Source organism: Anolis sagrei, chromosome 2, assembly GCF_037176765.1.
Source record: "Anolis sagrei isolate rAnoSag1 chromosome 2, rAnoSag1.mat, whole genome shotgun sequence".
Lineage (NCBI taxonomy): Eukaryota > Metazoa > Chordata > Lepidosauria > Squamata > Dactyloidae > Anolis > Anolis sagrei.
The window spans coordinates 168,090,520-168,115,753 of NC_090022.1; the positions used below are offsets into that span (position 1 = coordinate 168,090,520).

General features: G+C 41.8%; 1 protein-coding gene across 2 annotated transcripts; it reads right to left on the reverse strand.

The window, feature by feature from the left end:
- Positions 1-382: 382 nt before the first annotated feature.
- Positions 383-24,374, reverse strand: GABARAPL1 (GABA type A receptor associated protein like 1). Of its 2 annotated transcripts, none has more exons than XM_060763456.2 (4): positions 24,119-24,367; positions 14,776-14,854; positions 12,225-12,343; positions 383-2,613 (listed from the first exon to the last, which is right to left on the reverse strand). In XM_060763456.2, exons 1-4 carry the CDS (start codon positions 24,206-24,208, stop codon positions 2,548-2,550), a joined length of 354 nt encoding a protein of 117 aa, XP_060619439.1. In that variant the 5' UTR covers positions 24,209-24,367; the 3' UTR covers positions 383-2,547. The 2 variants fall into 2 exon arrangements, with proteins under 2 accessions (XP_060619439.1, XP_067320175.1); XM_067464074.1 differs by lacking the exon at positions 383-2,613 and adding an exon at positions 7,944-8,006 and having other exon boundaries at positions 24,119-24,374.
- Between the last annotated feature and the right edge of the window lie 860 nt (positions 24,375-25,234).

The window sequence follows — 25,234 nt, forward strand, 5'->3', positions numbered from 1 at the left end:
TTAATAATAATAATAATAATAATAATATCTTGGTTTAAATACTGTGGTAAAGATTCTGCTTATTCACATTTGCCAACCCTCACACCCTATGGGTGAATCTGAGCCAGTCATTTCCTTTCTCAGTCTAACCTACAACAACTATAAGAATTAAGTAAAACTAATATGCATACATCACCCTGATATGGTAGGATACAAATCTAAGGGGGGGGGGGGCACAAATATAGTAAGGAGAATATTTTATCTTTCAGTATTACAAGTATAACACCCATGGATTGGAGGGTAATTCAACAATAAATTTGTTTAAATCCATTCTGTAAATTTAATATTTAAGAAGCTCTGGCATCCATCAAATTTATTTAAAAAAGTACAATCCCACTTGATCTCACATTTTCAAGTGTGTGTTTATTGATTGAGCCGATATAGCATGAACTTTTTATAAGAACTTGAAGCTGCCTACAATTAATGACATAGAAAGAATAATCAACACCATCTTTTACAAACTGGAACTGAGCTAATGAAAAATTCTACAATCCAGTTAAAATAAAACCTTTAAACATCATATTTCAGTACTCTTCAAATGCTGAAATCCCATAAACATTGTTTAATCAGCAGCAGCAACAGCAGCAGCATGGAGGAGGGGATAACTCAAGTTCTCTTTCAGCATTTACTGCTTCTCTCCTGAGGTTAGGTGCAAAAATATACAGCTGAATACCCATGTGCATTGGGGCCCCAGGCATATCTTGACATGGGTGGTTGTGGATTTGGAATGTGCCTCTTAAAAGACAACCTGAAAACAGAAAGACTAAGCAAGCAAAAGCAAATGCAATTTGGAATGGAAGGAATTAAGAATATTAATTAAAACTAGTTTCCTCAAAAGGTACGTCAGAACTAGGCAGCAAAGCTAGAATTCAAAGCACAAATAAACTCCCTGGTCTTCTTCTTTTAGCCTTCATTGACTGCTATGACTGTAGTACATGCCTCTTACTCAGTGTTGGTAGAACTTCTAGTTTTCTTATGAAAGCCCTTGACTTCTGATAATGCCCCTCAGTTTGTTACTGAATGTCATTTCATATTATGGGCTCTTCAGATGCCACTTAATATAGACTGTTCCACTGGATCTCTTGATATCTCCTTTTTTAGAAGAATGACACATCAAAAATATGAACCAGAAGCAGAGTCTAGGTTGTTGTCAGTTTCCATAACTTCACAAATACTTCTACAGATTAAAAGTTCAAGATTCTCAAGGAAAACCTATCTCCTCCTCACCCCAGCCAGCATATATATTTTCTTAGGGGGCAAAATATTATATATACGTCCCATTTTATTTACTTATAGTCTCTTTTCTACACATCCTCAATAGTCCTATAAAATGGAAAATTTAGCACAATATTTAATTCACTAGAAGCCTCAACATAAAGTTTCCTAGTTTTCACCATAAATCCCCAATTTAGAACATCAGCTATAAGAAAAGAAGGAGGGGAATTATTACTGTCACATTTGAGACAAAAATTGCTTTGGCATTGCTACAAAAAGGCCTGCTTTGTGACTATTGTGTAATCAGGGTTTATCAGGGTGGGGATGGAATAGAGGAAGGCATGAATGGCAGCTCTTCAGAATAAGAATAATATTTTCCTCATGTATATTTATGGCAAAAGCCTATGAAAATTAACTCGTGTCCCCCTATCCCCCACTGCATTAATGGTGTTTAAAGGAATATTACAGGTTTTGGAGATGTGATAGTGACTTAGGGGTGAACACTCTTTTACTGACAAGCAAGGAAGCATAACATCACAAAACACACATGCAAGTGATGAGAACATTTTTATGCTAGATGCTCAAGACCTGGTTACACCCTGAAACAATTGGGTGTCCTCCTAATTTTGTTGTTTAGATTGGCTAAGCCTAGTAGAACTCTGCTCCGTTTCCTTCATAAGTAGTGACATCAATTACTAGTAGCTATGAGACTGCTAGTGTAATATATAAACTAATTAAAGATGCTGAACATGAAAAAGGAAGGAGGGTGAAGAGAGAACAGAAGGGAAGACAAAGAATAAATAGCTTCGGAAATAAGGGTCCATTTTACTCTTTCTTCAGCTGTTAGGGACTGTGAAGATAATGCTACCATTTTGTATTTTGATAAATTAAATGGCAGGTGTAATGAGACAGTTAGGGGTTGGGTATCTTGCTATTAATTCCCTTTGGCAAACTGGCTGGGAAACACATGATTCATATGACTAGATCAGGGTTTCCCACACACCTTCTTCCTTTTCCTCCACTGGATGCTCTGAAGGGTCTGTTAGTTGAATGGAAAGTGGGAGTACTTGGCAAACAGATCTCTCTCTCATAAGCACCAATCACCTTACTTTTCAAATAGTGTTTAAACAAAACAATAGTAAAAACTATATCTAATATATAATAAAGGTGCAAGAAATGATGGCATGGGAATATGTGGAAGGAGGGTTGTCCAGTTTTTTCTCTCTCTTCTTGCTTCCATCAGAGAGACCATTTTCCCCACAACAGTCCTTTCAGTCTGTGAAGCTTGCAAACTCACTTCCCGTACACACTTTCATCACTGTAAGCCACATAGAGAAAATAATCTTCCTCATGGTTATCCTGGAAAAGAAGAAGGCAGTTGGGGCGGGGGGGGGGGGGGGGTGGAATCAAGATAGAGGAGTCATCAAATCACAGTCACTCAGTGAAGTTCTCCAGACAACAACATAATGTAACCAGGGAACCTGATAATGTTAGACTCAAAGTGGATAAGCTAGTAAATATATCTAAAACAGAAATATATCCTAACTAGTCCCACACTAACCGAAATAGGCCAAATAACAGGTCCTTTAGGAGAGGAGGATGATCCAAATTCACTGCTTCCAATCTGCAAGCTTTCTTCTCCTTGGATTTCTTTGAGAGCATCCCAATCCCTGCATATTTGCAATTTCCAATTCCTGGACTGCAACTTCCAGCAATCTTCCAGATAGATAGATTAGATAGAGATAGGTAGGTAGGTAGGTAGGTAGATGGATCAGGAGGACTGCTGGGAATTGTAGTCCAAGAATAGATAGAGAAGAAAGAAAGGGAAGAAAGAGGATGGGAAGCAAATGGTGGGGAGGAAGGGAAAAGAAGGAAGGAAGGAAGGAAGGAAGGAAGGAAGGAAGGAAGGAAGGAAGGACGGAAGGAAGGAAGGAAGGAAAGAAGGAAGGAAAGAAAAAAGGGAAGGAAGGAGAGAAAGAAAGAAAGAATGAGAGGAAGAGGAAAGCTGATCACAGCAAAGCATGGCGGGTACAGCTAGTTTCTTCATAAATCTCTGCTAGATCCTTGCATATTTGAGATCTGATACCTGTTTTCTTCTCTGCCCTTCACCCCCAGATCATGGCAAGCTCTCACTGAACTGCCTTGAGTCACCGATAGGCTGAGAAAGGTGGTATACAAGTATAGTAAGTAAATAAATAAATAAATTAGTGAAAAATGAGTTTTATTCTCTTCATAATTCTTAGGAATTTTTTTCGCATTAATTTTAGAGGAACTATTGGTTTACTTCTCTTTAGAAGTTAAACAAGCTCCTCTATTTTTTTCAATGCATACACACACACACACACACACCAGAATCCTAAGGCAGCTTACATTATAAGAAAGATTCTAGCTGAGGATTTTTAAACAGGTCACAAACTACGGAGGGTGACAGCCTGACAATTAGGCCAGTTACCATGGACACAGTGGCCTGCAAAGATGAATACACTAAAGTTTTGCTTATTGGTAACTTTAGACTCAGACTCGAGTGCAGGTTTTGAATGACCACTGCAGGTAAATAAACAGTAAAATTCAGCTTTAAAAGATATAGGAACTCAGCCAAATTATGTCAACCACTAGTGTAGGGGTCCCCAAACTAAGGCCCAAAAGCTCTCTAATGTCGTTTAACTCAGCCCTTGCCTAAACGTTAGACTTAGGGTTGACTTGAAGACATATAACAACAACAATCCTAATTAACTTAACTCTCCCATCACCCAAAAGGAAGCCCACACTACCCATTGAAACACTGGTAAGTTTATGTTGGTTAAAACCATTTTCATGTTAATAATGTATTGTTCTTTCATAGTTTTTTTTGCACTACAAATAAGATATGTAAAGTCTGCATAGGAATTTGTTCAATTTTTTTTCAAACTATAGTCTAGCCCCCCAACAGTTTGAGGGACTGGGAACTATGCTTAAAATGTTTGGGACTCCTGTCTTAGTATATATACCCGGTATTATCCAACTGTCTTTGGGACTCTGCCTACCTACTTTACCCTTCTCCAACTCTGAGAAGGCCCACTCACAATGCCTTTAAGGCAGTGTTTCTCAACCTGGGGGTCGGGACACCTGAGGGGGTCACAAAGGGGTGTCAGAGGGGTCACCAAAGACCTTCAGAAAACAGTATTTTCTGATGGTCATGGGGATTCCATGTGGGAAGTTTGAGCCAATTCTATTGTTGGTGGAGTTCAGAATGTTCTTTGATTGTAGTGAACTATAAATCCCAGCAACTACAACTACAACTCCCAAAAGTCAAGGTCTATTTTCCCCAAGCTCCACCAGTTTTCACATTTGCGCATATTGAGTATTTGTGCCAAGTTTGGTCCAGATCCACCATTGCATGAGTCCACAGTGCTCTCTGGAGATAGGTGAACTACAACTCCCAAACTCAAGGTCAATACCCACCAAACCCTTCCAGTGTTTTCTGTTGGTCATGGGAGTTCTGTGTGGCAAATTAGGTTCAAATCCATCACTGGTGGAGTTCAGAATGCTCTTTGATTATAGGTGAACTATAAATCCCGGCAACTACAACTCCCAAATTACAAAATCAATCCTCCCCCGGCCCCACTAGCATTTACATGTGGTTGCATTGGGTATTTGTGCCCAGTTTGGTCCAGTGAATGAAAATACATCCTGCATATCAGAGATTTACATTATGATTTATAACAGTAGTAACATGACTGTTATGAAGTAGCAATGAAAACAATATTATGGTTGGGGGTCACCACAACATGAGGGACTGTATTAAGGGGTCACGGCATAAGGAAGGTTGAGAACCACTGCTTTAAGGCAACATTCTTACTTTCTTTCCTCTATTTCCCTCATACATTTCCCTCCCTCCCTCCCTCTCTCTTTTCCTTCTTTCCTTCCCTCCCTCCCTACCTTCCAGCTTTCCCTCATACATCTCCCTGCTTCTTTCTCTTTCTCTCCTTTCTCTTCCTTTCTCTTCCCCTCTTTTTCTTAGTTCATCCCTTTCTCTTTCCTTTTTTCTCCTTTCTCCCCTCTCCAAATAACTCTTCCTCTTGTCCTTCCTCTTCCTTTCTTCTTCCCTTCCTTTTTTCTTTCTTTTGCTCACCGACTCCCTCTCTTTTCTTTTCTTTCCCTCTTTTTCTTCCTTCCTCTCCTCCCTCATATACATGTCACCATTTCCCCCCAGGGCCACTTCACCTAGCATCATCCTTTCGTTATACAAACTGGAATACTTTTGACATTCATAGGGGAAGATACGTTTAATTAGGAAGAAGATGATCCCATCAAAGGTGGTGCAAACCAACATGCTGAAATGTTATCACGATGATGATTATGCTTATGATGATAATAATAATAATAGTCCCCTAAGGGGACTCAGGAAAAAAATTCTTGTATTGAACTGGGGGAGAAAAAGAGATAGAATCATAGAATTATAGTACTGGAAGAGACCACATAGGCCATCTAGTCCAACCCCATTCTTCCATGCAGGAAAAGCACAACTGAACTACCTGACAGATAGCCATCCGGCCTCTCAGTTCTTGTGGGGTTTTTCGGGCTATATGGCCATGTTCTAGAGGCATTTCTCATGACGTTTCACCTGCATCTATGGCAAGCATCCTCAGAGGTGAGGTCTGCTGGAACTGGGAAAAAGGGCGTTTATATATCTGTGGAATGACCAGGGTGAGACTACATAGGGACCACCAAACGCACCACCCAAACAAGAATCCAGGAACATGAAAGGCACTGCAGACTACTCCAACCAGAGAAGTCAGCCATAGCAGAGCACCTGATGAACCAACCTGGACACAGCATTTTATTTGAGAACACAAAAATGCTGGACCACTCTCACAACCACCATGTCAGACTACACAGAGAAGCCATTGAAATCCACAAACATGTGGACAATTTCAACAGAAAGGAAGAAACCATGAAAATGAACAAAATCTGGCTACCAGTATTAAAAAAAATTCTAAAATTGCAACAGCAAAAACAGCAGAGAGAAAAACAGGCAGGGACATCTAATCACCTTTCAAGATGAGTTTGCTCCAGGCACAGTCAGCCCATTGTATGCTAATCTAGGTGATCAGTTGAAAGATTCACACCTAGCCCAACTTACAAAAGCCCTTTGTCTCACCCTGGTCATTCCACAGATATATAAACCCCTTTTCCTAGTTCCAACAGACCTCACTACCTCTGAGGATGCTTGCCATAGATGCAGGCAAAACGACAGGAGAAATGCCTCTAGAACATGGCCATATAGCCCGAAAACCCCCACAAGAACTGAGTGATTCCAGCCATGAAAGCCTTCGACAATACATCCAGCCTCTGTTGAAAAGCCACTTGAGAAGGAGCCTCCATCACATTCTGAGGCAGATGTCACATTTTATAAGCTGCTCTGACTGCCTTTGTGGCCAATGAGCAGAGTAAACCTGACTGGCTCTAGACCACTCTGACAACTATAATGTCGGGCTACACGTAGAAGCCATTGAAATCCACAAGCATGTGGACAATTTCAACAGAAAGGAGAGTAACCATGAAAATGAACAAAATCTGGTTCCTGGTATTAAAAAAAACACCAGAATCAAGACAGTAAATAAAGAACACTACTCAGAAGCAGGGGACCTCCAGGCAGCAAACAACCTAGTGCCAGTTAACACATCCCAAACAGAGAATGTCTCCAAGCAACAAAGTCCAGGCTACCTCTATGCAGAAACCCTCACTGATTGACTGTGCAGCATTATGGCTACTGAATGCTATTCAAGCTCTTTAACTGTAACATTCACACCTGCTTCAACAGATAATAATAATAAATAATAATAATAAACTTTAATTCTACCCTGCCACCATCTCCACAAAGGGGACTTGGGGTGGCTAACATGAGGCCAAGCCCAAAATTACAGTACAGCAAAATAAAATACTAAGAAGCAAAAATACCAACAAAATAAATACATGAAATACCAAAATAAAATGAACAGTTTCAAAATAACATGATAGAGAAATAGAACACAGTGGGTTGGCCAAATGTACAAGGATAAAATTGATAAAACCCTGGATGAGATAGGTAGTGGGAGAATGTGTTTCTGAGGGAGGAGCTCAAAAGGAATGAACAATGGGGTTAGACCTTCATTAAGGGCAGGGCGAAAGTGCATCATGAGCACGGAACTGTAGTTGGGACAGACAAAATATGGAATATTGTAGGTGATAACCTGCACTTTGAATTGGGATCGGAAGATGAATGGCAACCAATGGAGCTCCTTAAACGGGGGGGGGGGGGGGGGGGGGTAAACCGCTCCTTGTAATTCACTTCAGTTAGTAATCTGGCAGTCAAACGTTGGACCAATTGAAGTTTCTGGGCAGTCTTCAAGAGTAGCCCCACTTAGAGTGCATTGCAATAGTCCAATCTAGAAGTAACTAAGGCATGGACCACCGTGGTCAGATCAGACTTCACGAGGTATAGTCACAGCTGGCACACAAGTTTTAATTGTGTGAAAGCCTTCCCAGCCACCCCGACACCTGAGCATCAAGTGTCAGCGCTGAATCCAGGAGGACCTCCAAACTGCGGACCTGTGTCTTCAGGGGGAGTACAACCCTGTCAAACACAGGTTGCCATCCTATACTCCAGTCAGATGTACGACTGACCTGGAGGACCTCTGTCTTGTCAGGATCAATCTTCAGCTTGTTCGCCCTCATCCAGATTGTCACAGCAGCCAGGCACTGGTCCAGCATCTGAGGGGCTTCCTTGGATTCTGATAGAAAAGAGTAGTAGAGTTGGGTGTCATCTAAGTAGAGATGGCACCAAACTCCAAAACTCCAGATGACCTCTCCTAGAGGTTTCATGTAGATGTTGAAGAGCATAGGGGACAGAATGGAGCCTTGCGGAACCCCCCAGGTCAATGGCTAGTGGTCCAAGCAAGTGTCCCCCAGCTTCACCAACTGGGACTAGAGCCACAGCAGAACCGTGCCCCCAAGTCCCATCCCAGTGAGCCGACCCAGAAGGATACCATGACTGACGGTATCGAAAGCCGCTGAGACGTCCAAGTGAACCAGCAGGGTCACACTCCCCCTGTCCAGTTCCCTGCGGAAATCATCCACCAAGGCGACCAAAGACGTCTTGGTACTGTGCCCAGGCCTGAAACCAGACTGCAACTGATCTAGAAAAACAGTGTTATCTAGGAATCCCTGAAGCTGAGAGGTGACCACCTGCTCTAGCACCTTGGCCAGAAAAGGGAGGATAGAAATTGGTCTGTAGTCGTTAAGCACAGAAGAGTCAAGGGAGGTCTTCTTCAGTATTGGTTTTACTACCGCCTGCTAAAGGCAGGACGGGAATTTCTCTTGGACCAACGAAACATTTATTATATACGCAAACCAATCTAACAACACATCTCTGGCCAGCTTAACTAGCCAGGAAGGGCAAGGGTCCAGGGCACAAGTGGTCGCTCTCACAGCCCCAAGGATCCCGTCCACATCATCAGGTAGAACAAGATGAAAAGAATCCCATAAGATTGAACAGACAGGTGCCTCGGTTACCTCATCTGGCATTGCACTTAAACTGGTATCCAACTCGGAACATATCTGAGCGACTTTGTCTTCAAAATGGTACGTGAAATCACTGCACTGAGTTGCCGAGTCCTCAGGGATCTCCCCCACCTCAGGTGGGTGGAAGAGCTCCTCAACAATGCAGAACAACTCTGTTGGTCTATTAGATGAAGACGCTATGCGGGCAGTAGAGAAAGCTTTCTTGGCTGTCCACAAAGCCGCGGAGTAAGCCCTAATAGCGGCTTTAGCCCATGCTCGGTCAGAGACAGCACAAGTTTTCCTCCATATGCACTCTGAACCTCTCCTCGTATGCTTCATCACAGCCAATTCCTCAGTGAACCAAGGAGTTGGTGTAACTCTATGCAACGAGAGGGGATGTTTGGGAGCGATCGTGTCAATCGCTCTAGACATCTTGCTATTATAGCAATCTACCAGAGCGTCAACAGGACTGTCAGTCTCCAGGACAGGAAGATCCCCGAGAGACCTCAGGAGTCCATCTGGATCCATAAGTCTCCTGGGGCGGACCATCTTAATGAGTCCACCACTACTGTGGAGGTTAGAGATCACGGTGAGCCTTAAACTGATCAGATAAGAATTTTTTCTCCCACCCTGGACAGATGTATGTATGTATGTATATATACACACAAACACACACACACACACACCCCACATGCTTAATTGCCAACAGAACCTCTGAAGATGCCGACCACAGATGCAGGAGAAATATCAAGAAAGAATGCTACCATACAGTCTGAAAAATACACAGCAACCCACTGACTGGCTTTCTTAAGTCCAGAACATAAGAGTGTCACACTAAAGGAACTAATCTCTTACTATAAGAGTCCAATGCATGTTTGTACCACAAAGGTGTTGTTAGGTGAAGTGGCTTTCTGTGATGTCACTGGATTGGCTGTTGCTACATGAAGAATTGGCTGCTGCTAGATGAAGTCACCTTCCATGATATCACTGAGAAAGAAAGGTGACTGTGTATGAGGAGAAGGGAGGTAGGAAGGAAAGAGATACAAAGAGAGCCTGCCCACCATTGCCATGGAGACATTGTGAGGTAGTCCTTTTCTGAGCTGGAGAAAGGTGGGCAGCAGTCCCAATGATATCCAGGCAACACCGGGAAGATACACTAATTAGAAAATAAATGTGTCCACATCAAAGTCACCTGTAGGCTTATGACCCAAATCCAAGGGTAGAGGATGGATTTCAGCAGGAACCATAGGGCAGGACGAGCATTTGTGGGCATCCCAGGCTAGGAACTTGGGGGCCGGCCTGGACAGGTCTATGTCTACCGTACTAGAATGTGTGTTCAGTACAACCTACTGACATTGCTTTTGGAAAAGGTCAGGGTTGGCACAGCACCACATCTCAGACATGATTAACTGGGTTTGGAGGAAGGCTTTGAATGAGCCAGTCTATTACCTGACTGATCCTACTAGCAAGCCAGTGACTTCACTTCAGAAGTTGATTCTAATCATCTCTAGGAAGTGACCTTAATAACTTACCCTGCAGGATGACACATTCTTGTTTGGTTAATAATAGAAAACATCCTTCTTTAGGCAGCCGAGGGAGATAATTAGTAACTAGGCTGCCTCAACTATCCTCCTTCAGAATATGTGTAATCACTTTATAAGATTCCTCATAGATTAATGTTCATGGCATTACCTCCTTATTAATACAATTCAAGGTATCTCTATTCTTATATGAATTAGCAACCCTTGGGACTTTTTTTTAAACAGCCTGCTTTCAGACTGTCAAGACTTTGAAAGCAAGGTTACTGGCTTACACAGTATTTATTTATTTATTTATTTATTTATTTATTTGCTTTATTTCTATACCGCATTTTTCAGCCCTTAACAGGCGACTCAATGCGGTTTACATGGTACAATTATCAAACAGTGTCAGTGCAATTAAAACATAACAATGCAACAAACAGGATCAACAGCATCAATCCACAACAGTTAACAATCAACAAGACAGAACAACAAAACAGACATAACATAACGCCTCAGTTGAAATCAGTAGCGAGCAATCTGCCTGCCTTTTAATCTATATCGAAGTCCTAAGAGTGAGTTTCATGGTTAAAAAAAAACCTGAGAACTAGTAGTCCACATTCAGATCTTGCCTTCTCCACAAACTTAGTTAATGTTTTGCCCAAAAGTGATTATTTCCCCTTATGGTTAAAAAAAAACCCCACAGAGAGTAGTGAGGGCAATATGTTTCTCATATACATCTGCCATGAAATTTATGAAGCACAAATGTTAATTGTGCTTCATAAATTATTAAATTAAATTATTATTAAATTATTAATTATTTTTATTTTCTTCCTCCTCCTCCTCCTCCTCCTCCTCCTCCTCCTCACATAGTTCCACAAAGAAAATGGATGCCAGAACCTCCATAATATTTACTGTTTCCTGCAAGTATTTTAGTGTAACCTCTCAATTATGTGTGTTTTTCCCCTCTTCATGCCATCAAATAAGGAGTTTCCTGCTGGGCCAAGTGAAGCACTCTCTGAATAGCCAGATATTTCTAGCAAACTCAAACAGGGAAGCTTAAAGATGAAAGCCACTCTTCTCTTGCTTGACCCAGCACTGAGCATTCTGAACTTTAGTCCTTGTAAACATAGGGAAATGTGGCCTTCAATTTACCAGACACAAATACCAGTATCCTCATCTTTGAAGGCATCTAAACTAATAGCAATCAACACATCTGTGGTAGAGAATTCTGTAAGATAAGGACACATTGTAGAAATGAATCTCCTGTGTTGTCTTTCTTGATTCTACTATAATTACTAAAACCAATTAGTTTCACTAAGTGAACCTGAGTTCTGGTTGTATGAGAAACATAAAGGCATGACAGATGACATTACAGACAGCCTCCTAGGCTGCAAAACAGTGGCTGGCTAGAGCATATTCTCAGCTACTAAGAACTGCAATTTTCAGTCTTATCCTCCTTTATATCTCCACAGCAAGATAGGTGCCTTAAGATTAAAAATAGGAACTAATTTGGAACATGTGATGCTCCTGTTGCCTTCTAGCTCCACCCTAGCATTTTAAAGACCTGATTTCCAACCCTTTAGTTTTAGCAACAAGAAACCATAAATCACAAGAGCTCTAAGGGATACCAGAACAGAACTCAAGTAACACTCATGTAAATAACATTCTGAAATGTCAGTGAGGAACAATCCATTACTGCATTAAGAATGCATTTCAATCACGCCAGGCCAACCCAAGAGCCCGTTTATATGCTGGATATCATAGCCCTTCCTCAGTTAGCATCAAAAGATGAAGCATCAACATTTACAGAGGGCACTAAGGCCAGATCCAGACAAGCCCTTGTCCCAGAAGCATCCGCATTAAAAAAAGTGGATATTTCAGTTCTAATAATACTACCTCTTGGAAGGAGAGAGATCTTTCATTTACCTCATACAGCTGTCCCATAGTAGCACTGGTGGGAGGAATGGTGTTGTTGACAAAGAAGAAAAGGGCATCCTCTGGCCTCAGGTGGATTCGCTTTCGAATCAAGAAGTAGAATTGGCCAACTAGAATTTGCAGGGAATGAGGGAAGCAGAAGAGAAAAAATGTCAGTGTTGTATTTCAAGCTTTCAAATATGTAATGATTATCCAAAGTAATGGAACCACCGGTGGCACAATAGGTAAAATCAGGGATCCTCAAACTTTTTAAACAGAGGGCCACATCACAGTCCCTCAAACTGTTGTAGGGCCGGATTATAATTTGAAAAAAAATGAATGAATTCCTATGCACACTGCACATATCTTATTTATACTGCAAAAAACACTTTAAAACAATACAATAATTAAAATGAAGAACAATTTTAACAAATATGAACTTATTAGTATTTCAATGGGAAGTGTGGGCCTGCTTTTGGCTGATGAGATAGGATTGTTGTTGTTGTTGTTGTTGTTGTTGTGTGCTTTCAAGTCATTTCAGACTTAGGTTGACCCTGAGCGAGGGCTGGGTAAATGACCTTGGAGGGCCGTATCCGGCCCCCGGGCCTTAGTTTGAGAACCACTGGGTTAAATCGTTGTGTTGGCAGGACTTCTGACCAAAAGGTCGGCAGTTTGAATTCGGAGAGTGGGGTGAGCTCCTGTCTGTCAGCTACAGCTTTTCATGCGTGGACATGAAAGAAGCCTCCCACAGAATGGTAAAACATCTGGGTGTCCCCTGGGTAACAGCCAATTCTCTCACCCCAGAAGCAACTTGCAGTTTCTCAAGTCGCTCCTTACACACACACACACAAATCTGTAATTTTATGGCTCTCTGTTGCTTCACTACTGTGCTAAAATGTTTCGTGTGAAGTCTCGGCCTGTTTATTTCCCTGTTTGCCTGTTGGACTGTTCCATTTTGCCAAGTATAGGGGAGAAGCTTAGGTTTCCCCTAGAGGCCAAGGTCAGTTGGTGCAGCCCATTCTGACTCAGAACCAGAATGGGCTGGTGATAGAACTTCTTATGGCATTCTTTGTTAGTCATAGCTTGAAGTTAGTTAGCCAGATAGTGTCTGGTCTGGCCTAGCAATTTGAACAGGCCATCCTTATCACATATTTGCCATAGAATAGATAATATTTGCCTTATAGATAGAGTTCATAGATAATACATGTAATAAAGAATAGTTATATTTGCCTTAGAGTATTTGTAATAAAGAATAGATAATATTTGCCATAGTTCATAGATAATACATGTTTCATAGATAGATAGTTTATATTTGCCTTATATACATGCCCCATAGATTATATAGTAAATGTTATATAGAATAGATAGTACATGCCATAGAGTACTTACCTCGTAGAAATTATAGTTGTTTTTTACCTCAGAGTTACACCATCATAATCAAACTGTACTTTTATACCTTGATTATTCAGTAAACAATTGTTGAATTTAATCTTGTTTGTAGAGTTTTATTTTGGGGGAATTAAAGTAATTTAGGGCATACCGATGGTCACTGGGAAAATAGCCAGACACATTTAGTTTCTCATTAGATCTTCCTGGTGTGCCATCATATTTTGTCTGTCTTGTTTAATTATTAGGTTTACAAAAATTGCATTTTAAATGTACACATTTTACGGTTTTCTTCAAAGACATTGCCACAAACCAGCTTCAAGTTTATTATTTGCTTCCATGGTGGGATAACCAGACAGAGATATTGCAGTCTCTATTCTGATCCCTAGTAATGAACGAATCAGAATGCTGACAACTTTTAACTGTTTTTCAAAAAGGCTAGTGATGCTTGATTTAGCATGTTAAACTAAAAGTGCTATGAACTGCTGCATTAGAATCAGTTCGACAGTGTTTCTTTTCCTGTGCTGCAAAGAATAAGTGACATAAAAACCTTTCTTAGGTCATGTCTCCATGGGCTAAATAAATGAAATCTTGTAAGTACTACAAGCAATACACATGACTTACCGGTTTCACTGAAGAAACATTGCTTCTAGCCATTAATTCGGCCCATGAAGAACTGCGAATTATTTCAGAGCTTTCAGAAAACTCCAGAGTGACCTTGGCGTTTCTGATGTGTGGACAACTGGATCAAGTTGGATTTGGGGTGATCTTGAGTGCACACATCAAAAAGACCCACTGCTGTGTTCATGGCTAAAAGTAGCTCTCTGGCAGAGCCTTGTTGGTGATGTCACTTCTGCTGATCATATGGCTGGGAACCCTGTTTTGACCTCAGCAAATGCAATGTCACCAAGAAGGCTCTGCAAGGCAGCTGTTTTTGCTTAGCAAAATGGCAACAGCCTCAATTTGTTATTGGTCCAGCCAGCCACCTGGACTCCAAAAAGGATTCAAGCAGGCTCATGGTATCCAGAGTAGCACTTAAGTCATATATACTTTTAGGTGGCGTAAATGCAGCCTTAGTCAGGATGGAAATTTCCTGCACCTTTTTCTAGAAAGAGCTTTTAAAAAGGATTCTTTGAGGAATGCAATGAGAAAAAAAAATGGATCAAGGCTAATTTACCTGTCAGATCAGATGGAACAAGATACTTCCTCTTGTCCAAATCAGGTACTCTAGCTTTGGGTGCCTTTTCCACGATAACCTGGAAAAAAACAAATAAAAAATAGTAGGAAAAGAAATAATGGAATAATTAGGAAAAGACTGTACATTATCTACCTTACAAACTTTGACAGAACTGAAGGAATACAGAACAAATTTATGTGATGATCCCACCCCCATGAAAGTACCTTAACCAGCCATAAGTGAACTAATCTCAACTTTGAATTTTGATTCTTCCTCACAATCTTTTCAGAATTGTTTACATGTGAGTGTCTTTGTAACTGTGCCAAATCAGCAAAGGCACCCATGTGACATGGTAAAATAAGGTGGTCATCCCTTCCTTTTCCCTGGTTGTGCCAACTCCTTTGTTAAGATCAGCAAAGGCATTCCATAGCTACTGCCTTGGTGACAAACAACAACACAGATAAGTGTCACCCGCCTTTCCCTGTGCCATGTAGTATTTGGTAAATGGAATAATGGACCTGGCATGTGTGAACAGCTGGAATGGTTTAGGACACATGAATTTCCATGTGTGAGGCTGCTTCAGAGTTTCAGCAAATATCTGGAACATTCCCTGATTTCAACAAATGTGGAGTGAAACTGAGTTAAAAGATTTTACCCCATGTAAAGGACTTCTTATAGCCTCCACTCCTCTGAAAACCACCTGAAGAGTGTATTGTCAAAGGCTTTTTGGTTAGAATCACTGGGTTGCTGTGAGTTTTCTGGCAGGCATCCTCAGAGGTTGTGAGGTCTGTTGTAAACTAGAACAAGTGGGGTTTATCTATCTGTGGAATGTCCAGGAACTCTTGTCTGTTTGAGGCAGATGAGAATGTTTCAATTGACCACCGTGATTAGAATTAAATAGCCTTGCAGCTTCAAGGTCTGGCTTCTTACTGCCTGAGGGAATCTTTAATTGGGAGGTCTTAGCTGACCCTGATTGTTTCCTGACTGGAATTCCCCTGTTTTTTGAGTATTGTTTTTGAGTATGAATGTTTTCCAGTCATCCAGACTTGGTGTTGCAAATTAACTGGAATCTCCAGTAAGGATAGTAGTTCTTTGTGGTGATGTGCTGGAGTTCAGTAAATATTACCTTGAAGACATATTAGAGAAAAAATATTGTTATGTATTATATGCATAGTAGTGAAATTAATGTAAGTAATCTGTTGGGAGGGGATAAGAGCAATGGAATACTGATTGGCTGAAAAGTTTACTATGATTAGAAAGTGTGATTATGTTCATCAGTTGAGATCAACTGAAGAATAAAGTTTAGCCAGGAAGTTAGCTAGGAACTAGAGGTTAGTCAAGTTCTGAGGCAGAAATAATTCTAGTGACATTATAGAGTATAGTGATACGTTATAAGAATGTTCAGCAGTTTTGATTCCTCCCTACACTTGTTCCAGGATTAAATGACAAATCTAGTGAAACTATGAAATTAACATCCTGAATATATGACCAAGGCAACCACCAGGATGCCTTTGGATTAGAGGTCTCTGTTCAACTGAATAGCAGTTGCTATGTTACTTATAGGATTCCCAGAGGCATCTAACTCTCTGCCCTGGAGTGTGGTGGAGGCTCCTTCTTTGGAGGCTTTTCAACTGAGGCTGGATGGCCATCTGTCGGGGGTGCTTTTAATGTATTATTCCTGCTTCTTGGCAGGAGGTTGGACAGGATGGCCCATGAGGTCTCTTCCAACTCTATGATTCTATAATACAAGTGATGAGGATAAAAATATGTTAATGATAAATAATGCCTTCCACCCATCCTTATCACAAATCTTTCAGCTTCACTCTACATAAGGATTGGGCAGTCTAGGAGCATAGGTAATGGTTTGCCACCTATAACTTAGCCTTCCCTCAGTTAGAAAGGAAGAAAGGTGTGCTTTGAAACTGAGGTACATTGTATAAAGTTTTTCAAAAGCCTCCCCTTCCCCTTTTTTCCCCAAGCGGGAAGCTAGAATTCATTTTCAAGAAAGCTGGCTCCTTCTTCTTTCATAGCCTTGTTTCCCACCTACCCACACTTCTATAGTAGACAAATGGAGCTTCACAACTTTATACAAGCTCTATCTCATGGCTGGTAACTGATCCTGAGAGCATACTTTTGATTAATCACTACATTTGTTCCAGGATTAAATGACAAATCTAGTGAAACTATGAAATGAACATCCTGAATATATGACCAAGACAACCACTAGGATGCTTTTGGATTAGAGGTCTCTGATCATCTGAATAGCAGTTGCTATGTTACTTATAGGCTTCCCAGAGGCATCTGACTAGCCAGTTGGGGAAAAGGTATACTGCTGGAATACAGACAACTTCTGTCTGATCCAACAAAGGTCTTCTTATGACTTCAAGGCTATGCTGAAAAAGCAGAAATTGAACGCCAATGACACTGGTTAAACTAATGTTGTAAACTACCTCCTATATCCTTTTCTTTTTTCATCCAAGTACATGGATGGAAAAAAGCATTTTTGGATCATTCTTAACTGCATCTTTTCCTAAATAAGACTGTGTCAAAGCTGACCCTCTCAAAGCTGAAAGAAAATCTATTATTTACACAATGGTTCCAAATTATTGGGTATTTTGCTCCAGCTTCTCTTTGATTCCTAGGTTCAGAGATAAACTGTGGGAGTTTTTCAGGCTAATACAGACAGCAGCAGGCACCCTGATTGAGAAAATAACAGCCCTTTGTTTTATTTTTAGTCTGCCTTTCTCCCGATATAAGGACTCAAGTCTTTCCATCTTCTTGTCATGCCCTTGGTTGATAAATAAAAGCAGTAATAATTGTAATTGTTATCTAGTAGCAACAATTAGACATAGGATCCAATCTAGAGTTGCTATCTTGGAAGATACCATACATTCTCAAAGCAATATCATCTTTTGTCCAGGAAACAGGAAGTTAGCAGAGAAGATGAGGGGGGGGGGGGGGAGAGAAGAACACCACTGTATTGAATTATAATGCAACCAAAATATGTAGCATATGCAATGCAACTGTGGAGAAAAGTAAATAAATAAATAAATAAATAAATAAAATCGAGGGAGGGGGGTCATTGAGAAATTGGGCCATGGATGTACAGTGCATGCTATGAGAAAAAAGACTTTCCGTCCCCAAAAAAGCTTAATCGAGAAAGAAATTTTGAAAGATCCAATACAGGCAGGAAGAGAGAGGATGGATTGACCTTGAGATCTGATATTGACCAGGGCGCTAGCAAGCAGAGCCACTCTCCTCTTTATTTTCACACTGCCAAATGCCCAAAGAAAGTCAGAGGTAGAATGAGAAAAAAAACCTCATGCCCCAATTTTCTGACCATCAGGATTCCCCCTATAGCTGAGTTCCCCAAAGGCCCAAAATATCCCAGAACAGTGTAAATAACATACAATGTAAAAATTAAAAATAAAAAGTGTCTACTTGAGTATTATCTGGAAAGCACACACCAAAGTAAACATTTAATTTTAAAAAACCAATTGACTGCAATTTTACTAATTTGGTATATGCTTGGTATGTTGGTATATGCTTTATATGCCAAATATTTGTTTATATATGGCATATAAAATATAAAATAATGACCCCAAAATTGGTGATCTTATTTCCATTCCTTTTCTTCCTCCCTATGTTATCTCTGTGTTCCAGATCTGAAGTCTGAAAGCATTTGGTTTTATTCTTTTAAACACACAAGGACACACATACCACATAAATGTTAATAGTAAACTTAGTTCTCTAGATACCGATCCATATCTAATCAAATGACAGCATACAAGAGGGAGGGATCTTCAGTCTTTGGGAAATGAAAATGTTAACAAAAATGCACGCAGGTCTTTTTTTTAAAGGGTGTCATTATGAAGTGCAGGACATGCTCTCTGCACACAGATTTACCACCACAATGATGGGCGAGCAGAAGGAATGAAGTGTTCTGGAACACTATTTGGAAGCCAGAGTGCAGAAACAGTTCTCCCTGCAGCCATCTGTGATGCATGTCCTACTTGCTTAGTAAAAAAGGAGCACAGGAACACCAAAGGACTATATACAGGTTCTTTCCAGATAAGGCAACTGCTGGGCTGCTTTTGCTGTAACCACACACTTATGCCAGCCAGACTTTCTCAAAAAGCTGAAAGGCTACATCCTGAGCTAGTACACTGCAGTGCAGGTAGCTGGGCCTGAAACCAACAAGCTATTGAGGGAGAAGAAAGAAACACAGTAGGCCTGGATGAACTCTGGGGTAACAGAACAAAACCACCTTAATGTTAACCAGAGTTAAGGATACTCCAAATTTTGATCCAGAATTCATAGTACCCTACAGCCTTGGGCCCATCTAAACAGAATTAGCTACAACTGTCCTCACTGTCATCCCACATTTCCTGGGGTCAGGTGGGCCAAGGACATGGGATGTCACTTAGCATATCCCTTTTTCCTACTATGCTGTGGCAGTCTCCAGACATGACATGGGTCCTACTGCAGTCACCTTCCGTGACGTTGGCCAGGGCAATGGGGTGCTCTGGAAAGAGAGGGAGAGAGGAGGGGATGATTTCTCCCCTTCACCCTCCCTCGTCTCCCTGGCCAATGTCACTGCAGGTGATGACCAATTGTAGAATCCATGCTATGCCAGAAGACTGTGGCAACATCAAGGACCAGAGGGTGGCTGGCCAGTGGCACCAAACCAATTTGAGTATTGGGACTCTCTCCCATCCCTACAGCAGCTGGGTGGGGTCTGCCTGTCAGGCCCATCTCTGGGCTGATCCATCATATGCCTGGTATGGTGGGTTAGTGTAGATCTGTCTCTGGTTAAAGCTCTCACCAGTTGTTTTAGTCTGTCTTCACACAGAGAGAATTATCTCGTGCCAAAAGGGGAAGGATGAAAGATGCTTCCCACCTTGGGAGAAATACAGATAAAATCAACAAACAAATGCAGCTGACACAGAGTCAACTGTACTTATATCTTTATTGAATAGTCACCTTTACACTTAACACAGCAACACACACACCTACTGTGCTTGTCAGTAGTACTCCAAGGACTCTGCCAGCATCTGATCATACCAGGGATTAGATTTGGGACCTCAGGGCTGCAAAGTATGCACTCTGCCACTAAGCAATCGCATTCTCTTGTGAGATGTCACTGCAGAGGTGTCAGCTAGGCCCATTTCCCTTCTGATACAGCTTTGTAACTTTTTTCATTCTTCCTTTAATTGCAGCTCTTTACTGTCCAACAAATGCAACCAAATGTGCAAGGCTAGATAAATAGTTTAGTTTCCTAATTCCAACTACATGGCTTTTAATAGCTTCTCAACAACTGATCATGCAGCAGTGGGTATTTCTAGCCTTGTATCACTTATGCAATTTTGTTAACATGCCTATTTTTTTTAAAAAAATATCCCACCACGGAGCCTATATCCTGAGCAAGGTGTTTTTCAACAAGTGCCTGCTAACTGAACACACATTTAGCTTTCCTGTCCCCTCAGGCTTACAGATGGGATTTATACTTTTTGAAATCCAGCTTTATCTAGAGGTAGTTCTGAGAGATATCAGCAATATAGAGAATGCTGACTTTTGGAAATGTCTCCTGATTTTAAGAGACTTTAGTAGTGATTTATGATTGTCTGCACGCCCTATCCCTCTCCAAAATTTCTATCCTGTTTATAAACCTGGTCACGCCCAGCATTATTTTTCTAAAAAATTTAATTAGTACATTCGTCGTTGTGTTATTGTTAATGTGTATTGCTATTTTCTGTTTATGAGTTTTATTTATTGTTGTATTACTGTTGCTATGTCTTATTGTTGTATTGTGGGCTCGGCCTCATGTAAGCCGCACTGAGTCCCTTGGGGAGATGGTAGCGGGGTACAAATAAAGTATAATAATAATAATAATAATAATAATGTCTAGAAATCCTTATACAGGCAAACATGATAGATTTTGTAGGTTAGTTCTTAAACTAATTTTTTATATAAGTCAGGTACATTTTAACTGTAACTCCAGCCATTTTAATTCAGTTTTGGATAGCACAGCGAAGGGTTTGTAGCATTTGTTTTGCTGCCCATGCTCCTGTTCGAAAGATTTCATCTCACTTTACGTCCCTGAGATAATTGGATTTTGAAAAAATTGTCTTGTCCTAGAAACAAGGATTGCTGATAAAGCTTCAGTGGAGATACTTTTTCCCCATGATAACTTTCAGGAGTGAATTTCCCTTCTGAGAAGTAGATTTCATTTCACTTCCTCTTGTTGTTAACTAGATGCTGTAGATAAATTGGATATTTGTAACTTGAGGACTGCCTATAATGACTAATACAGCACAAAAGCCAACAGAGTACTAGTAAATAAAACATATTTGAATGAACAACTGAATGAAAAACTGCTGGTGATTTTCTACTACTGTGCTACAAATGACAACTCAGAACAAAATGAAATGGAAAGATGCAGAATGGGGGACGATGCCTGGCTTGATAGCAGCAGTATGTGTGAAAAAGATCTGGGAGTCCTTGTGGACAAGTTAAGCATGAGCCAAAAATGTGGTGGCAAAAAAAGCCAATGAAATTTTGGACTGCATAAATAGGAGTCTAGGGTCTATATCAGGGGTCCTCAAACTTTTTAAACAGAGAGCCAGGTGACAGTGCCTCAAACCGTTGGAGGGCTGGATTATAATTTGAAAAAAAAAACATGAATGAATTCCTATGCACACATCTTATTTGTAGTGCAAAAAACACCTAACAACAACACAATAATTAAGATGAACAATTTTAACAACTATAAACTTCTTAGCATTTCAATGGGAAATATGGGCCTACTTTTGGCTGATGAAATAGGATTGTTGTTCTTGTTGTTACTGTGTGCTTTTAAGTTGTTTCAGACTTTGGTTGACCCTGAGTAAGGGCCAGGTAAATGACCCTGGAGGGCCATATTTGGCCATCGGGCCTTAGTTTGAGGACCCCTGGTCTAGGTCCAGGGAAGTCATGCTCCCCCTTCTATTCTATTCTGCCTTGGTGAGAACCACACCTGGAATACTGTGTCCAATTCTGGGCACCACAACGGAAGGGAGATGTTGACAAGCTGGAATGTGTCCAGAGAAGGGTGACTAAAATGAAGGGTTTGGAGAACAAGCCCAATGAGGAGTGGCTTAAAGAGTGGGCTGAGAAGAAACATGATGAGGGCATATAGAAATATGTGAGGGGAAGTCATTGGAAGGAGGGAACAGGCTTGTTTTCTGCTGCCTTGGATACTAGGATGTGGAACAATGGCTTCAAACGACAGGAAAGGAGATTCCATCTGAACATTAGGAAGAATTTCCTGACTGTGAGAGCTGCTCGGCAGTGGAACTCTCTGCTCTGGAGTGTGGTGGAAACTCCTTCTTTGGAGGCTTTTAAACAGAGGCTGGATGGCCATCTGTTGGTGGGGCTTTGAATGAGTTTTTCCTGCTTCTTGGCAGGGGATTGGACTGGATGGCCCATGAGGTCTCTTCCAACTCTTTGATTCTATGAATTTCCTGACTGTGAGAGCCGTTTAGCAGTGGAACGGAGAGTGTTGGAGGGCTCCTTCTTTGGAGGCTTTTAAACAGATGCTGGATGGCCATCTATTGGTGGGGCTTTGAATGCGTTTTTCCTGCTTCTTGGCAGGGGGTTGGACTGGATGGCCCATGAGGCCTCTTCTATTATCCTGATTTCAAACCTGCTAGAACACTGGTTCTCAACCTTCCGAATGCCGTGACCCCTTCATCCAGTTCCTCATGTTGTGGTGACCCCCAACCATAACATTATTTTAATTGTTAATTCATAACTGTCATTTTGGTACTATTATGAATTGTAATGTAAATATCTGATATGTAGGATGTATTTGCATTCACTGGACCAAACTGGGCACAAATACATGATATGCCCAAATTTGAATACTGGTGAGATTGGGGAGGGGGGGGGGGGGGGAGGAATTGATTATGTCATTTGAGAGTTGTAGTTGCTGGGATTTATAGTTCATCTACAATCAGAGAGCATTCTGAACTCCACCAATGATAGAATTGAACCAAACTTGGCACACAGAACTCCCATGACCGAGAGAAAATGCTGGAAGGGTTTGGTGAGCATTGACCTTGAGTTTTGGACTTGTAGTTCACCTACATCCAGAAATCACTGTGGACTCAAACAATGGTGGATTTGCTAGGTTCTTGTGGGTTTTTTCGGGCTATAGAGCCATGTTCTAGAGGCATTTCTCCTGACGTTTCGCCTGCATCTATGGCAAGCATCCTCAGAGGTTGAGAAGGTCTGTTGGAAGTAGGAAAAATGGGTTTATATATCTGTGGAATGGCTGGGGTGGGGCAAGGAGCTCTTCCCTGCTGCAATTAGGTGTGAATGTTTAGCTGATCACCTTCATTAGCATTTGAAGGCCTGCCTGAGTCTGGGAAAATCTGTTGCTGGGAGGTGTTAATCTGTGCCTGGCTTTTCCTCTCTGTTGTTTAGCTGTTATAATTTTAGAGTTTTTTAATACTGGTAGCCAGATTTTGTTCATTTTCATGGTCTCTTCCTTTCTGTTGAAATTGTCCACATGCTTGTGGATTTCAATGGCTTCTCTGTGTAGTCTGACATGGTGGTTGGACCAAACTTCGCACAAGTACTCAATATGTCCAAATGTGAACACTGGTGGAGTTTGGGGAAAATAGACTTTGAGCTTTGAGAGTTGTAGTTACTGGGATTTATAGTTCACCTACAATCAAAGAGTATTCTGAACTCCACCAACGATAGAATTGGGCCAAACCTGGCACACAGAACCCCCATACTAACAGAAAATACTGTGTTTTCTGATGGTCTTTGGTGACCTCTCTGACGCCCCCTGGCGACCCCCCCCCCAGGGGTCCCGACCCCCAGGTTGAGAAATGCTGTGCTAGAAAGAAGGGCTATAATGCTACCAAAAAACCGGAAGCAAACATCCCCAGGATGCGGTCTAGCCGTAAGCTACTTGTTTGCTGACCAAAAGCAGTAGGTATGTGTGGGAAATACAGAAATATAGCAACACTTGCCACAGTGCCAAGGATTAGCCCTCCTGGGGCGCCTGCTTCGGGTTACTAAAGGTTACTTCGTCCCCCAGCCTTTGTCCTCCCCGCTTCCATGTTTAGGAAAGGGGAGAGGGGGAAACGGAGCTCCGCCCCTTTCGGCTCCCAAGCAGCACCCCGGCCAACGGAGGGGGGGGGCGCGAGGGGGATTAGAGGACAACAACAACAACAACAACAACGACGTCCGGTCTCAGTGGAGCTCTTTGAAGGACAACAGACACCCTGAAAATATAGACCCGCCCACCCATCCGCCTGTTCCCCTCCCCCCCCCCCCCCCTTCCACTCACAGGCACCCGGTCTGGATATTTCTTTCGGATCTTCTCCCCTTCTTTTTTCCTGTACTCGAAAGGATGGTCTTCCTTGTATTGGAACTTCATGTCTCAGGCGAACTCAGAACCCCTTCGCGACGGCGGCCTCCTTGCTTCTCTCTCTCTCTCTCTCTGTCTCCCTCCCTCCCTCGCTCAGCTGATCACAAGATTCACAACAAACACCCAGGGTTCAAGCCGGGCATTGTGACGTCACCGAGCTAAAAGCCCGCATCGGCCTCTGCCGCCCGCATTTTGGGACTGCACCATTTCTGCGCGGGGGGGGGGTGTAGGGGGTGGAATCAAAGGAGAGGCAGGCTCCTGCTTGAATCAAAGGGGGATACGTTTCTTGGGTGAAGGCCACACTAGAATCAGGAAAGCTTCCAAAAAATGATGCATCTCTTTTGTAAGTCATGATGTCTCATAGTGAAGGAAACAAACGAGTTATTATTATTATTATTAAACTTTATTTGTACCCCGCTAGCATCTCCCGAAGGACTCGATGCGGCTTACATAGGCCAAGGCCTCAAAACACAACACAATACAACACCTAAAGCAAATTAAAAACAGTTAAACAATATTAACAACAAGCAATAAACAATACATCAAGACACTATAAAACTGGGCCGGTCCAGAGTAATGGGTACAAGATTAAAAGTGCTGATGTGGCAGGAGGTATGTAGGATTATAAAGTAAGTGCAGTGTGCGGTGTGCAGCAATCTTAGTTCTACTAAAGTGCTTCTGGGACTTGGTATTGGAGATTCCTAATCTGGGAAGGCACATCGGAACAGCCAGGTCTTCAAGTTCTTTCTAAAGACTGCCAATGTAGGGGCCTGTCTAAGATCTTTTGGAGGGCGTTCCAGAGTCGGGGGGCCACCACGGAAAAGGCCCTGTCTCGAGTCTCCACCAAGCACGCCTGCGATGCAGGCGGAATCACGAGCAGGGCCTCTCTGGATGAACAAAGTGAATGTGTGGGTTCATAGAAAGAGATGCGGTCACGCAGGTAGGATGGTCCCAAACCGTTCAGGGCTTTGTAGGTAAGCACCTGCACCTCAAATTGGGCTCGGAAAATAAACAGCAGCCAGTGGAGCTCCTTGA

Bases quoted from the DNA above. Each gene is read 5' to 3' on its own strand.
- GABARAPL1 (XM_060763456.2), bottom strand. From the start codon at position 24,208: ATGAAGTTCCAATACAAGGAAGACCATCCTTTCGAGTACAGGAAAAAA. The intron at 14,855-24,118 runs GTGAGTGGAAGG...GTTTTTTTCCAG, and splicing joins AATATCCAGACCGGGTGCCT to GTTATCGTGGAAAAGGCACC. The intron at 2,614-12,224 runs GTAAATGAAAGA...CTTCTTTTCCAG, and splicing joins CTATGGGACAGCTGTATGAG to GATAACCATGAGGAAGATTA.